This window comes from Podarcis melisellensis, assembly GCF_964234715.1.
Source record: "Podarcis melisellensis genome assembly, chromosome: 10".
NCBI classification, from domain to species: Eukaryota; Metazoa; Chordata; class Lepidosauria; order Squamata; family Lacertidae; genus Podarcis; species Podarcis melisellensis.
Genome location: NC_138542.1, coordinates 45,106,940 through 45,121,387, shown reverse-complemented (window position 1 = coordinate 45,121,387; position 14,448 = coordinate 45,106,940). Strand labels below are relative to the sequence as shown.

The following is a 14,448-nucleotide window of genomic DNA, read 5'->3' as shown; positions in this document are numbered from 1 at the left end:
GCTCCTTATTTTGGCATTTTGACCGTTCATTATAAAGGTATTGCCTGACTCTGGATGTTAGGACTTCTCGCTACGGGACCAACACACTTCGTTTTTGGTTTGCTTGTGCGGCGCACGGTGTCACAGTCTAGTACGGCGGCGATCCCGTTCCTCTGCTGGAGGGACGGAGGGGCGCCCTGTCACTTTCAAGTTCAAACCCGAACACGGGTTAGATCTCCGCCTCCTTATGCATATTCAAATCCAGAGAGGCGGGCCGCCCGGGAGGGGATTGCCCGGCCGCACGCTAACGAAAGCTGCTGATCGCTGACGCGCCATCACACCACGAGCCGCTCTGCCCGCTGATTGGCCGGCGGGGACCTGGTCTCATTGACAACAAGCCCAGGCCGCAGCGGTGGCTCCTCGCAGGTGGATGGGCGGAGTAGGCGGAGGCTCGGCCAAGATGGCGCCGCCGCACGGGGCCGGGAGCCTCGGGAGCCGGAGCTGAGGCAGCGCCGCCCGGCCGGGAAGGGGTTAACGCGCTGGGTGTCACCCCGGCCGCTCCCTGGGACGGGCTGCTGACTCGCGGGCGGCGGCGGAGGAGCCGGTTGCGCCTCGCCGGCGATGGAGAGCGGCGAGCTGAGCAGCATGGAGACCATGGAGACCCTGACGGAGCTCGGCGACGAGCTCACGCTGGGCGACATCGACGGTGAGTGCGCGCGGGGAGGGGAAGGAAGGCGCGCCCGGCCTGCGCTGGGGCCGAGGCGCCGCTGCCGCCGCCGCCCGTGATGCCCCCTCGCCGCGGGGAAAGAGGGCTGTCGCCACCCCTTCACCGCGAAGTGCCTGGAGGGCGGGATAAGCCTGGCTGGATGGGCTGGCAGGTGTCGCGCAAGATGCGTGGCGACAGCCATGGTTGTTTTCACGCTCCTCACCCCGCTATGGCTCTCCTCCCCCCTCCCCAAATTCACTGTTCAAGAGAGGGCGAAAGGTTCCTCAGAGGGATGCGCGCGCTGTGGACTTTTGACAGGATTCCCGTGGGATAACCTCCCCCCCCCCCGCGGTGCTTCCTCGCGAGCAAGGCCCGCTATGCAAGCGCTGCTAAGTTCGGGATTGCAGCCCAGTGTGCACAGCTACCTGGGATCCTAAGCATCCTTGAGTTTAGGGGTGGGTGGGGAGGGGGCTTATTTCTGAGCACAGTTAGCCAGCCTGTGCCAGCAGAGTGAATTGAGTGAGTGTTACCTGCATATCGGAATTCATTACTTAAGGTGTGGCCCGGGTCAGGGCTGGGCAGAAGATAGATATGGGTCTAACTGGTAGGTTCTCTCAGCGATTGGAACAAATCCCCGGTCTCAGAATTCTTTTGTATCTGGCTCTAGTTGGTTGGGACTTGGGGCTGTAGTAAAAACAACAACAACAAAGTGGACCCAGCAAGTCTGAAGGCTGCCCGTCCCGCATCGCAGTGTCTGGAAGCCCCTGATCGGAGTACAGTACATATCACTGAAATCTGGAAGGTGCTGATTTAAGTTCATTCATGTGCCTTACTTGGCAGGTGGTTTTCACATCTATGTAAATTATCAGTGTAGCCAGTGGATATGTGGCAAAAGAATGTGTGTAGGTGCCTGGGGCTGGAGAGTGTTAAGGAAAAGGAAGTTATACACAGGAATCATTTTTTCCCCTGTAGGTTTGTCATTTTGGAGACAAACACTTTGCAGTGTGACCTGGATCATGGTGAAGCTTGCCTTAATTTGGTATAGGAGGTGTGTGACAAATAGAAAGCAGTTTCTGTCTCTTGGTTTCACTTGGTAGTTGCTATCTGTAATGTTTTGAGTTTATAGCTCAGTGTATGATGATGGCATTTGTCATTCTGATCCGAAACATTTACTTACCTCACCCATGAGGCAAGATGAGGTGACTACTTTAGGCGGCAGGATCCACAGGGTCAGCAGATCCCGATGCCAGTCTTCTCCCCATGTTCCTGATGTCCCCCTGTCTGCAAGGGAAAATCTACATAATTTAGGGGTGCTGCTCAGGTGCCAAAATATATTGGGGCTGGTCCTGACAAAAACCCATTAAAACTTAATTATCCAACTCATGGAAGAGGAAGGAACTTAAAAATATTCTGTAGCCAGCTTCACAGGAATTTACTGTATGTTCAGCAACTATGAAAGCTGCAGAAAGATCTGATAGTACAATTCTTGTTGTCAGAAGATTGTCAGCACCCTAATGCCCTCTTGGTGCTATATCCAGGTCAGAAACTGAACTGGCAAGGACACAGCAAAATGATAGAAGAATGACCATCTGCTCAAGTATCTTGTCAAGAAAGAGGGGAGTAATAGTGGAGTAGGTAGTTGGTGTTAAGACAGGTTTATTGAGTCAAATGGCCATAGTTTTCCATGATTCAAGAACCTACTGTCTGCAATAGTGAGAAGCTAGTGTTCTGCAGGTATTTTTCAGCTGAGTAGTCTAGTGTACTTCCCTAAAATGTAAATAAAGGGATGTTATTTAAAAGCTACTGGACACTACAGATTTGCAGAATGTCTGCATCAAAAGTATTCTGCTATTTGTACTATTTACAGTTGCTTAAGAGCTTCAAAAAGTAGAAGTAGCTGTGTTGGCATGTGTGAAAAAAATCCTAAATATTTACCCAAAAAGGTTACTGTACTCTTCTTCATTGCAATATGACACTGAGGAATAGTAACCATTATTTTAAGTAATGCTGGCTCCAGGCTTATCAAAATATTAGGTTCCACTTCTCTTGTTTTGCTGTTGTAGTGCACAGTTGGAAGCATAAGAAGGGGGCACAGTTCAGAGGAGAATACATGCTTTGCATGCAGAAGGTCATTTATTTACTCTCCCAAAGTATTGCTAGGAGAACCCCTTGCCTGAGACCTTGGAGAGTTGCTGCTATTTGGAATACTGGTTTGAGACAGTATGGCAGTGTCCTATAGGAAAGTACCGTAGGTAACTTTCACCTTAGGAAGCACTGCAATTGGAAAATGGACTGCATAGCCCTCAGGTGGTCTCTCATGCTGGTTCTGCCACCTCTTCTGACTGGCAAGGATTTTGTGTGTATGGAAGCATCCTGAATATTAAGACTGTTGATTGCAATGTAGCTTCCTGGAATGAGAACCAGATGGAAATGTCTTTGGCCTGTGATTAAGGGTCCTTATTCAGGCATCTCATTTGAATTTGACTGTCAATGTATTTGCCTTCTAGGTTTCTACTTTTTATACCTGCCGTTTTTCCAGCAATGTTCTCGATTTAATGCATACTAAAAATAGCTGTCTTAAAAGTTGGGGAACTTACTGCAAAGTCCTTCCTGTCCCACCTTTTAAAAGTCAATATGATTCCTTTTTCCTCTCTATTTTTAGCACGACTCAAAATAGTTAGCCTTTCAACATATTTCTTGTAAGGTTACTTTGTATAGTACCTCACTATTGGGAAACATTGCTCAGTGTTTTAAATTACATGTACCCACTTGATTCACCTTTGCACATTTCCGGCACTCCTAACTTCATGTGTTTATACAGATTGGGAAAATATTTTGTTTGCTAGGAAAAAAAATGCTTGACTTGAGGTGTAGCTCTTCAGAATCAGAGTGCTTGAAAGAACTATCTGAAAAGAAGTGTGTTAAAGGAAAAAAAAACTAGATTTCTTATAGCAAGTGGAAAATAGAAACCTGATATTTTCAGTAGCAGATAACGTCAGACGTTACTCTTAACATTGCACAATGTGTTCTACAAGCTGCTGAGATCAGGAAAGAATTTGTAAATTATAGGTTATTAAACATCAAGGGTGACAAATTGGTTTCATTACTTTTTTTCTTGTAAAGCTTTGTATCGGGTATTTAAATTGAGATGGTTTTGGTTGTACAAGACAATTTGACCGAAGAAGCAGATTTTTCATTATTGTCTGGTACCATTGTATTCTGTTACAACCAACCCATAACTGTTACTTTTGCCTTGCTTAGGTAGTGTGAGAGTAGCTTAAGGCTTTACACGGCAAACATTGTTGTGTAATTCACAAGTGTAAATACACAATCTACAAGTGTAAAAACACAACCACTTGAACATATACAGCTGTGTACATGCTCTTATACATGTCCATGTGGGAACTCTGATTGGGCCAGGATTGCTACGTCTGTGAATGTGGATGTTTAAAGATGCATGTGGATATTTTTCTTTCACACTTATGTAACTCTGGTGTACTGGCAGAAACCATATTTGCTACATAAAGTATGAACTGCCCTTTAGTCCTGTTATCTTACTGGCAAGTTTCTCTCTCCCTTTGCACATAATGCTTCTTGTGCAGCCGTGTTCCAGCAACAACTGTAAGCAATCTGGTTACTGCTTCTGCAAGGCAGTCATGGGCTGTCTTATCCACACAGTAGCAGTCAGCCTCTGGGGAAACCTTTGAGGAAAGACATGGAAAAACAAGAGGATTCAGAAGAGAGATGTACGAAGAAACCTGTTCTAGAAAAAATTCAAATTCCTAGCATTCCACTTTACATTTTTAGGTGCTAACCTCTGTTCTTGTAAATTCCTAGATGTTGATAATCGATCCTTGTCTTTTCTTGTGCCTGAGATGTTTTCAACTCTGGTATAGCCTTTGGAAATGAAGCGAGATGTTTAAGAGATAATTGCTGTCCACATCTTCTCAGGGAAGTGCTGTTGTTGGCATTTACAGCTGTGTTAGCCTACCAAAATGACCTGCTGGAGCACAGGCTTGGGCAGTGGGTGGGTGGGGGTCCTGAGCTGCCCAAACAAGAAGACCCCCCCTTGGCCCCACTGATGTGGTCCAAAGGAAAGCAGAGCCAGAAATTTGGCACCAGCTTGGCTGCAGGAGTTGCTGGAAGGAGGCATACAAGGCACCATTCAACGGTCTTAGGGATTCCCCTTTGTGTAGGGTTTACTCCTTAGCCTTTTTGTCTCCCAAAGAATATCCCACAAGGCAGTGGAGGTTTAGGATCAGAGTTTTCCTTCTCCTAGATGGGCTACCTTCCCAGGTTGATGAGCCCCATCTGCCCCTCACTTCCTTCTACACAGCATTTGCAGAAATAGCCTTCTTGACTGTTGGACCCACTATTGGTCTTATCTGCTTAATTAAGAAATCAGCTGTATATCCCGTGAAACAGTTTTGCTTGAAATAGTATCAGAATGTAATACAAACAAGCACATTTAAGAGATAACTCTAGTACATACCCATCTCTCTCATACATAAGTTTAAGCCTGTTTTTTCTATGTAAATAAATGGAAGGGGGGGAACCTTGACATCATAAATTTGACAGAGTAGGTTGCGATTTATCAGTGTTCAAAATATGAATGCTTACAGCCAGACATGAATGTTTAAACGTGTCTGTTCTCCCCCCCCCCCCATTTTTCTTTTATGGTTGGTTCACATGAGATGCCAAACCGTGGTTTGATGTACAGTAATATTATGAGCCCATTGATTGCATAGTCTCTCCTTACCCTTTTCTCGTATGCTGTGCTTTAATGAATTTCTTTCATAGAAAACATTGTTTTCTGTTTCATCCAAACTAGGGCTTGCACAAACCTCTCAAATGAGGATTGCAAACCAGAATTCAAGCATATACATCTTAATTTGGAGGGCTTGAACACAAAAGCAAAAGGAAGTCAGTAAAGCAGCATGTGTAGAGGAAGTGGGAGAGTGAGTGCGGTAGCTTATGACAAATATGTGCAGCACCTGGTTTGGCATTACATGGCAACCACCCCAAAGTCCTGACTTTTAAAAAACATAGGATAGTTTGAAATTCAGGATACATTTGACTATCTCTTGGCTATGGTTGTATGTTAAGATTTCTCTCTCTCTTAGTTTAAAACAAGTCTTTCCAGTTGCAAATATTTTGGCTTCCTATCTGTGTCACCAGTCTCTGTTTATCAGTTGTTATAGTGGCTTCACAGTAGTAGTAACAGGAAGAAGTATAGCGGGGGTTGTGAGTATGTTGATTTCTTTCTAAAAGGGAAGGAGATGTGATGAAATATGAGGAAGTCTCCTATCTCAACAGACCAGTAGATCATTTTGTAGCCCCATTCTGTCCATCAGGAAGGGCAATGGCTCCCTAAGGTTACAGGCACAGATATTTTCCATGCCAATAATTTCATGTGGGTCTTTCTATGCTAAGCATATGCATGACCCCTGAAATATTTACAGTAGCAAAATGTTGTGATTTTTTTAATTTTCCAAGGGCCTCAGGGCCAAACTGCACATGTTTAAATAAGTGTGTTTCACCTGGCCAATTTTATTATGTGTGTGTGTGTGGGGGGGAGCAGTCATGACACCCCAATAGGAAATAGGCTATTGACCAGAGCAGGGGCTCATACTGCTGAAAAACATTCCGTACTTGGCTTCTTTCAGACATGTGAGGAAGACAACCAAAGGGGGGGGGACAATTTTCAGCAGAAAATCCAAGTGTTTTCTGAACCCCTAATCAAATAACATTCCAAAACAGGGGTCCCATGTCTCTCTTCCCCCTCAATAGAAAAAGCCAAGTTAAGAATTTAGATACCAGGTAATAATTATTGTATGTAATTTTAAAATAATATACCTGCAGCTTTCTTTTTATACAGGAGGTCCAATATCAAGAGGAGGAGTTCTGGGGTAGGGTTGAAATGTTAGCAATTTATACTATCAACTTCAATGGGGTAAAGTGGTCAGTGAATCCTCTCCATACTTTTCAAATTTCTATCCTACTTGTTATTCAAGGGATGTGGGTGGCACTGTGGTCTAAATCACTGAGCTTCTTGCGCTCGCTGATTGAAAAGTCAGTGGTTTGAATCCACATGACAGTGGACAGAGCTCCCGTTGCTCTGTCCCAGCACCTGCCAACCTAGCAGTTCAAAAGCACACCAGTGCAAGTAGATAAATAGGTACTGTTGCAGCAGGAAGGTAAACACCATTTCCATGCATTCTGACTTTGTCACAGTGCCCCGTTGGGCCAGAAGTGGTTTAGTCATGCTGGCCACATGACCCGGAAAGCTGTTTGTGGACAAACACTGGCTCCCTCGGCCGGAAAAGCGATATGAGAGCCACACCTCATAGTCAACTTTGACTGGACTTAACCATCCATGGGTCCTTTACCTTACCTTTTTTACCTTTACCTTCTACTTGTTATAAATGCCAGTTACATGATATTTCTAAAGTTGGTTCCCATTTGCACTTTGCAGAATAGTTCTGACAAATAAAGGGATCATAGGATGATATCATCATGTCTGCCTCGTGTAGTCAAAAGAAAACGGCTTGGGGATAGAGAGAGTAGCAACAATTAGGGCTTAATTGTGGCCCAAGGGCTGTGTGGTAGAAACTGTAACCTGTCATATGGGCTCCCTTAGGCACCTGCCTCTGTAGTGCTTCCATGCCTGAGCTAGTTACATCTCTCAGCAAGGTAGCTTAGTAGCTCTGAGATCATTATACTATATTTGCTCTTGCTGAAGTTTGAAGAATTGGTTGGACCAGAAAATCTGTGGCGTTATTTGAACAACATTGTCAATTATATATGATAGACTTGCAGAGACAGTGGCTGTGCTGACTGGGGGTGATGAGAATTGCTGTCCAAAATATCTGGAGGCTAATGAAGGTTGTTGTAGAGGTTTTCCTTAATGGAGATTGGTTGCATCAGGCATAGGCAAACTCAGCCCTCCAGATGTTTTGAGACTACAATTTCCATCATCCCTGACCACTGGTCCTGTTAGCTAGGGATGATGGGAGTTGTAGTCCCGAGTTTGCCTATGCCTGGGTTACATAGTCAGATGGATCTCCGTAAGAGGCATGGGAAGCTGTGAGGGAAGACACAAACTTTTTGTTGATCTCTTCTAGTGATAACTTTTATTTTGGGAGAGTTTCAACCCATTGCTATTTTCTGCTGGAATTGCATTCCTGATTGCACCATAGATTATAAATGAGGGTTCATATCTTCACTTTCCTAAACTTGCACCCTTTTTGTTCTCCAAAGAATCACTAAAGCCTCTGGGTGGGTGTATGTGGTCTTGGCTCCCTTTCCTTTCCTTTTATCCCTTCACCTCTCAGCTGAACTCTGTCAGGTGAATAGTCTTCCCTTGCTTCTTTGTAAGTCTGACCAATATTCCTTGCCTAACAGGTTTTCCATATGTATCAAGTCTTGTTTCCCAGTGCTGATCAGTTAGACTATCCACAATAGCCCTGATCCTGGGAGTGGCTCATTTGCCACTAACTTGGCGGAGCTTGCAGCATGAACAGAACTGCTTATTTGTACTCTGAATGGTTGTTCTTAGTTGCTTCCACAGGCTTCTAGGTTTGATTACTTAGTGACTTCTGCAGTTACAAGATCTGCTTTCTAAGCTTCCTACTTCGGAAATTGGCAGGAAGCTTTGTCTAGTTTTTGTGATCTCAGTACAATTAGGGACATTCGATCCACAATTTTTGGCAGGCTGACCTGCTCCCAATCTGGGAAGAGATCTTTGCGCATGTTAAGAATGGTGCCCTCTTTAACAGTATGTGGTTGCCAAGATGTGGTGTGGGTACACTCTGGCTGACATGCCTGTATGTGCTGGGAGAACAGCAGCCTGCTCATAAATTGCACACGTTGTCTGACTCCGTTCTGTTCTAAGGACCTGTTCTCAGCTACTTCAATAACATAACAGCAACTGTAATGTTATCCTGGCTACAGCTTTCCTTGAAAGCAACACTTGTCAGCCAAGACAAATGTATCCGCTGATGACTTGTATTGTAATGGCAACTTCGACTTCAGCTGATTCTATTGACTGTGAAACACAATTGGTATATGGAGCTTCGCAGAAGGACACTCCAGCACAAAGTCACAGTTTATTGCTTAGTGAAAGAATGCAATAAACTGGTTCTTTAGAAACAATCTAAAAGTGACAGTATGACAGTATCCTTTATTATTATTGGGGTCACCTAAACTGTCACCTAAATTGTCCTATTGCTGCAGCAATAAAACTGCTAGCACATTTGCAAAGCTAAGCAGGGTCCAGTAAGGTTTCAAATTGGGGGATTGCTTGTTGAAATTCCCGCATTGCAGGGGGTTGGACTAGATGGCTTTCAGGGTCCCTTCCAACTCTACAGCTCTATGGTTCTAAAAACAAACAAACATAGTAGCGGGTTCCTCCTAATAAACAGAACTCTCTGCTGTTAATGAAGTGAACCATGGCTTTCTCTCTTAAATCTTAGAATGAAATTACCAGCATACTTTGAATGTGCCTTGCTCTAAACTTGCACTAGTAATGTCTGAAAGGTTGCACATACATTGTGTGCCATTAGGCCATGTGTACATGTTCTGGGAAGACAGGAGTGCCTGGCGTGCTCTGGTCTATGGGGTCACGAAGAGTTGGACACGACTAAACAACAACAACACATGTTCTGGGCACTTGTTAAATCTGTAGGAGGAAATGCTAGTAAGTACATGTAGCCGTTGGCAAAGTTGCAGCTTTATTACTGCTTCCATTCTTAATGTTTTAATGCCACAACTTTGCAGCTGCTAACCGAACGTGCTTACAGAGTTTCTATCCAGATTGCTGATTTTTGTTTCCTTAGCTAATTTATTTAGCTAGTCCACATTGCTGATATGAATGGTAGAACTGGTTATAAATGATAGTGATGCAAGGAGACGCTGAAGCAAACTCCTCCTGTGGAACCTTTGCAGCCTGATCCTGTGCTTGTTTACTTGGTGCTGTTGTTCAGGATCAAACTGCATGCCGTGCAGAAAAACATTGTTATCCTATCATCCATTAAGCCTGAGCAAGGCAAGCACATACTCTAACCCAGTTCCGAATCCAGAAGCCTAGGAATGCTTCTGTTTGGCACTAAGAGTGAGCAATCCCAGTGGCCATTTCCTCCAAGCAATATAGTCATACCTCGGGTTAAATATGCTTCTGGTTGAGCGTTTTCAGGTTATGCTGCACGGCGACCCGGAAGTAACAGAACGTGTTACTTCCAGGTTTCGCCGCTCGCGCATGTGCAGACGCTCAAAATGACATCACGTGCATGAGCAGAAGCAGCGAAACGCAACCCACGCACGTGCAGGCACACAGTCGCGTGTTACGTTCTACTCAGGATGCGAACGGGGCTTCGGAACGGATCCCGTTCGCATCCAGAGGTACCACTGTAACCATCTTTGCCTGCCCCAGTGGGTGTCTGTATCTCTCCAACTGTATCCAAGTGCCACACTAGTTATCTGTCAAAAGTGACATTCTTTGAAAAGAGCCAACTGTCATTCAGACACACATGGGTGGGAAAAACCCCGTAAAAGGGTCTGGGGAAATTGTTCCTTTGTCCCTTCCCTTCGGGTCCATCATTCACCATCAGAAAATGCTGCAACTAACCACCTATGCTATGTTGGTTTGTAAGTAAGTTCTCTCCTTTCTACTCGTAATTAAAATCTAATTTGGCTGTTGGGGTCTGAAGTGTGTATTTGCCAATCTTCAGGTTCGGGTAAACTTGCCTGGCTGTAGTTCATATGCTGCTAGGGTGAAAGAGTTGGTTTCATGGGGAAAAGAGCAGCCTATGCCAAATCTAAGGCTGGGAGAAGCAGTTTGATACTGATACTAGTCCCATTGTCCAGAAGAGATATTGCTGGGAGGCACAGGACACCTTGTCTTAGAATCCTAGATATTTTCTTGAGCACCCCAGAATTCTGTCCCATCTGGGGGCTGTGACAAGAAGGAGTGGTGGCAGCAGTGATTACTGGATAGTTAAGATGCAACTGGCTTACCTTACAAGGCTGTTGTGCAGCAGTTGCACAAGGAAGGGCATAAACAGCCCTCTCCTAGCTTTCCCCTTCTGTTACACGTGCTACACAGGGTTGTCCAACATTCTTATTTTGTCTTGAAATCTCAGTTGATCAGCCCTCCTGGGGAGAGCAGATATTGAGCCCACCCCTAGTGCTGTTGTCCCAGTAAACACCTCCCCCCCGCCCCGCCCTGCAGGCTACCGTTCTGCCCATTGAAGGAAAAGAATACAGTTAACCACATTTTTCTTCCCACCGTGAAGCAAATGATACCAGGTGTGTGTGTGTGTGTGTGTTTTATAGCAGAAGGTGGGGTGGAAGGGGGAAAGGGTTCAACTGCTGTGATCAAATTGTAGCAGTGCTCCCCCCGTCATGACTGCATTTCATTAAAAAAGAAAATACTGATGTCCTGTGGAGCATGTAGTTTAGTCCTTAGTTCCGTGAGGCTTATTTCCACATACATATGCGTAAGAGCATTACTTAATATATCTCTGGCTTATGCTTTATTGAGGCTAAAATACCACTGTTATATGGGCTCTGGCATGTTGACCAAATATTTGTCTTTAAAATATTTATATTTATTGACCCTGTCAGGTTCTCAAGGCAGCATACAAGATAACAAAACAAACAATGTTATAAAAGCAGCACACATAGAATGCAAACAACTGAAGAATTCAAATAGCAGCAAAAACGAGAAATAGCACCCAGGCATCAAGAACAAATAACATTATGGGTTGCATACAGTACTTACACAGGACTCATGGAAATTAGCATCAATGGCTGAGTTCAGTCCATTAGTTTAAGTGGGTCGACTCTGAGTAAAACGTAGCTGAACACAACCCAATATATTTCAAATCTTAATCACTTGGTGGCAAATGCTTGACTGAAAGCAAAAGGCAAAAATGTAAATGTAAAAACCACGTGGTAAATGTAGGTTGGAGTGATTGAAGAGTTTCAAAGTATGGGTATGTCACAGTAGACAAGGCTCTGTTTCAAGTAACCAGCCATGTCACTTATTTAGGGGGAATCCTGAAGTGGGGCCTCTGTTCATATAGGACAGGGGCCAGCAAACTTTTTCAGCAGGGGGCCGGTCCACTGTCCCTCAGACCTTGTGGGGGCTGGACAAAAAAAAGAACGAATTCCTATGCCCCACAAATAATCCAGAGATGCATTTTAAATAAAAGGACACATTTTACTCATGTAAAAAAACGCTGATTCCCAGACCATCCGCAGGCCAGATATAGAAGGCATTTGGGCCGGATCCAGCCCTCGGGCCTTAGTTTGCCTATCCATGTTATAGGAGCTTCAAGTACTGTGACCTCATAGAATCATAGAGTTGGAAGAGACCACAAGGGCCATCGAGTCCAACCCCCTGCCAAGCAGGAAACACCATCAGAGCACTCCTGACATATGGTTGTCAAGCCTCTGCTTAAAGACCTCCAAAGAAGGAGACTCCACCACACTCCTTGGCAGCAAATTCCACTGTTGAACAGCTCTTACTGTCTGGAAGTTCTTCCTAATGTTTAGGTGGAATCTTCTTTCTTGTAGTTTGGATCCATTGCTCCATGTCCGCTTCTCTGGAGCAGCAGAAAACAACCTTTCTCCCTCCTCTATGTGACATCCTTTTATATATTTGAACATGGCTATCATATCACCCCTTAACCTCCTCTTCTCCAGGCTAAACATGGCCAGCTCCCTTAGCCATTCCTCATAAGGCATCGTTTCCAGGCCTTTGACCATTTTGGTTGCCCTCCTCTGGACACGTTCCAGTTTGTCAGTGTCCTTCTTGAACTGTGGTGCCCAGAACTGGACACAGTACTCCAGGTGAGGTCTGACCAGAGCAGAATACAGTGGCACTATTACTTCCCTTGAACTAGATGCTATACTCCTATTGATGCAGCCCAGAATTGCATTGGCTTTTTTAGCTGCTGCTTCACACTGTTGGCTCATGTCAAGTTTGTGGTCAACCAAGACTCCTAGATCCTTTTCACATGTACTGCTCTCAAGCCAGGTGTCACCCATCTTGTATTTGTGCCTCTCATTTTTTTTGCCCAAGTGCAATACTTTACATTTCTCCCTGTTAAAATTCATCTTGTTTGTTTTTGCCCAGTTCTCTAATCTGTCAAGGTCATTTTGAAGTGTGATCCTGTCCTCTGGGGTGTTAGCCACCCCTCCCAGTTTGGTGTCATCTGCAAATTTGATCAGGATGCCCTTGAGTCCATCATCCAAGTTGTTGATAAAGATGTTGAATAAGACCGGGCCCAAGACAGAACCCTGTGGCACCCCACTAGTCACTCTTCTCCAGGATGAAGAGGAACCAGGATGAAGAGGAACCTCAAGACTGCTTGAGGCTATAAAGTTTAAAATAAGCACTTTGCATTGTGTTTGAATGGTAGCTGGTGGAGGTCTTGGTTATTTGGCATATTTATGCTCTGCCTGCTAACTAAAGCTTAAAGCTATATATTTAAAATACAAAGAGTTACAATGGAAGAGCAAAGATGTCCTAAGGTTTTGCTTTTAGATGTTCCAGCTGTTACTCTGCTTCTAAATCTCTGGGCTATCTTGGAGGAAATTGGTTTTTTAGCAGTCTCATGCAGGGGTAGGGTATCCTTATCTGGCCACTTCTGCTGATGTCACTTGTAGCTTTGGCATCTGCTTTTAAGCACTGGATTGAATATGATCAAATTTTCAAGGCCAGGTTAACAACCAGACAGCCATGTTTTGAGCCCATTGAAGTTTGCAAGCAATTGTAAAATACAGCCAAACATATAGCTCATTGCAGTAATAACTGGAATGTGACCAAAGCATTATGGGAAGGTTTGATTTGGTTAGGAACAGCTGATGTTGGCCGACAACCGAAGCTAACAAAATATGCTTTGGGCCACAGGCATCATTTGGGTGCCCGACTATAAGACTCGATGTAAAAGTATCCCCAAGCCAAGGACCTGATTTATTCAGGAGAGAATTCGTTCACATCCCAAACAGACAAATGTGCATAGTATATATTTTGTTCCTGCGATTACATATGGTGACCCTTTCATCAGTCTCCATGGTATCAATGGTCCGTCATATCATTTCACTGTTTTCCTTTCTTTTAATTTCTTTTTTTATAGAGATGCTAAAGTTTGTCAGCAACCAAGCTGGAGAATTTCCAGATCTGTTTTCTGAACAGTTGTGTGGCTCCTTCCAGAGCAACAGTGTATGTAATGGTGGTGGAACCTCAGATCCCTCGTCACAGAGGCCCTACAGCCAGGGGCAGCTACAGACCTTCTCTCCTGGTGCAGCTTCTCCCCAGCTTCAGACCGTGCAAGTGAAGGTGTCTCAGACAACTGCAGCAACACCTGTTCCACAGCGGACGGCACCTGCTCTTCAGCCTCGTCCCCAGGTTCAGCCTCAGCTCCAGCAGCAGACTGTGATGATTACTCCAGCTTTCAGCTCTGCTCCCCAGACCCGGTTCATTCAGCAGCCTGTAATATACCAAAATGCAGCCACAAGTTTTCAAGGTAACTTGCAAAGTCTTTGTAGTAACAAGTAGTCCTACATTGTCTTAAATGTCTTGCCCTAATCTTCCAGCAGAGCAAGAGGTATCAGAGCAGCATTTACAGCCACCATTCCTGATTTCATATTAATGTTTGAAATGTTTCTAAATAGGTGCACGTTTTCTAGGATCTCACAGGCAAATTGGAGAAGCTTGGCATTTGGGGTGAAGAAGGGCATTGGAGACCAAGACCAGG

At 44.7% G+C, this 14,448-nt stretch overlaps 1 protein-coding gene across 1 annotated transcript in view; it reads left to right on the top strand.

The window, feature by feature from the left end:
• Positions 1-419: 419 nt before the first annotated feature.
• SREBF2 (sterol regulatory element binding transcription factor 2) overlaps positions 420-14,448 on the top strand; it is a 35,709-nt gene continuing 21,680 nt past the window's right edge. Inside the window, exons 1-2 of the mRNA XM_081928648.1 lie at positions 420-685; positions 13,828-14,217. Of these exons, the coding sequence (XP_081784774.1) occupies positions 601-685; positions 13,828-14,217 (475 nt within the window). The 5' untranslated portion in view covers positions 420-600. The remainder of the gene's footprint in view (positions 686-13,827; positions 14,218-14,448) is intronic.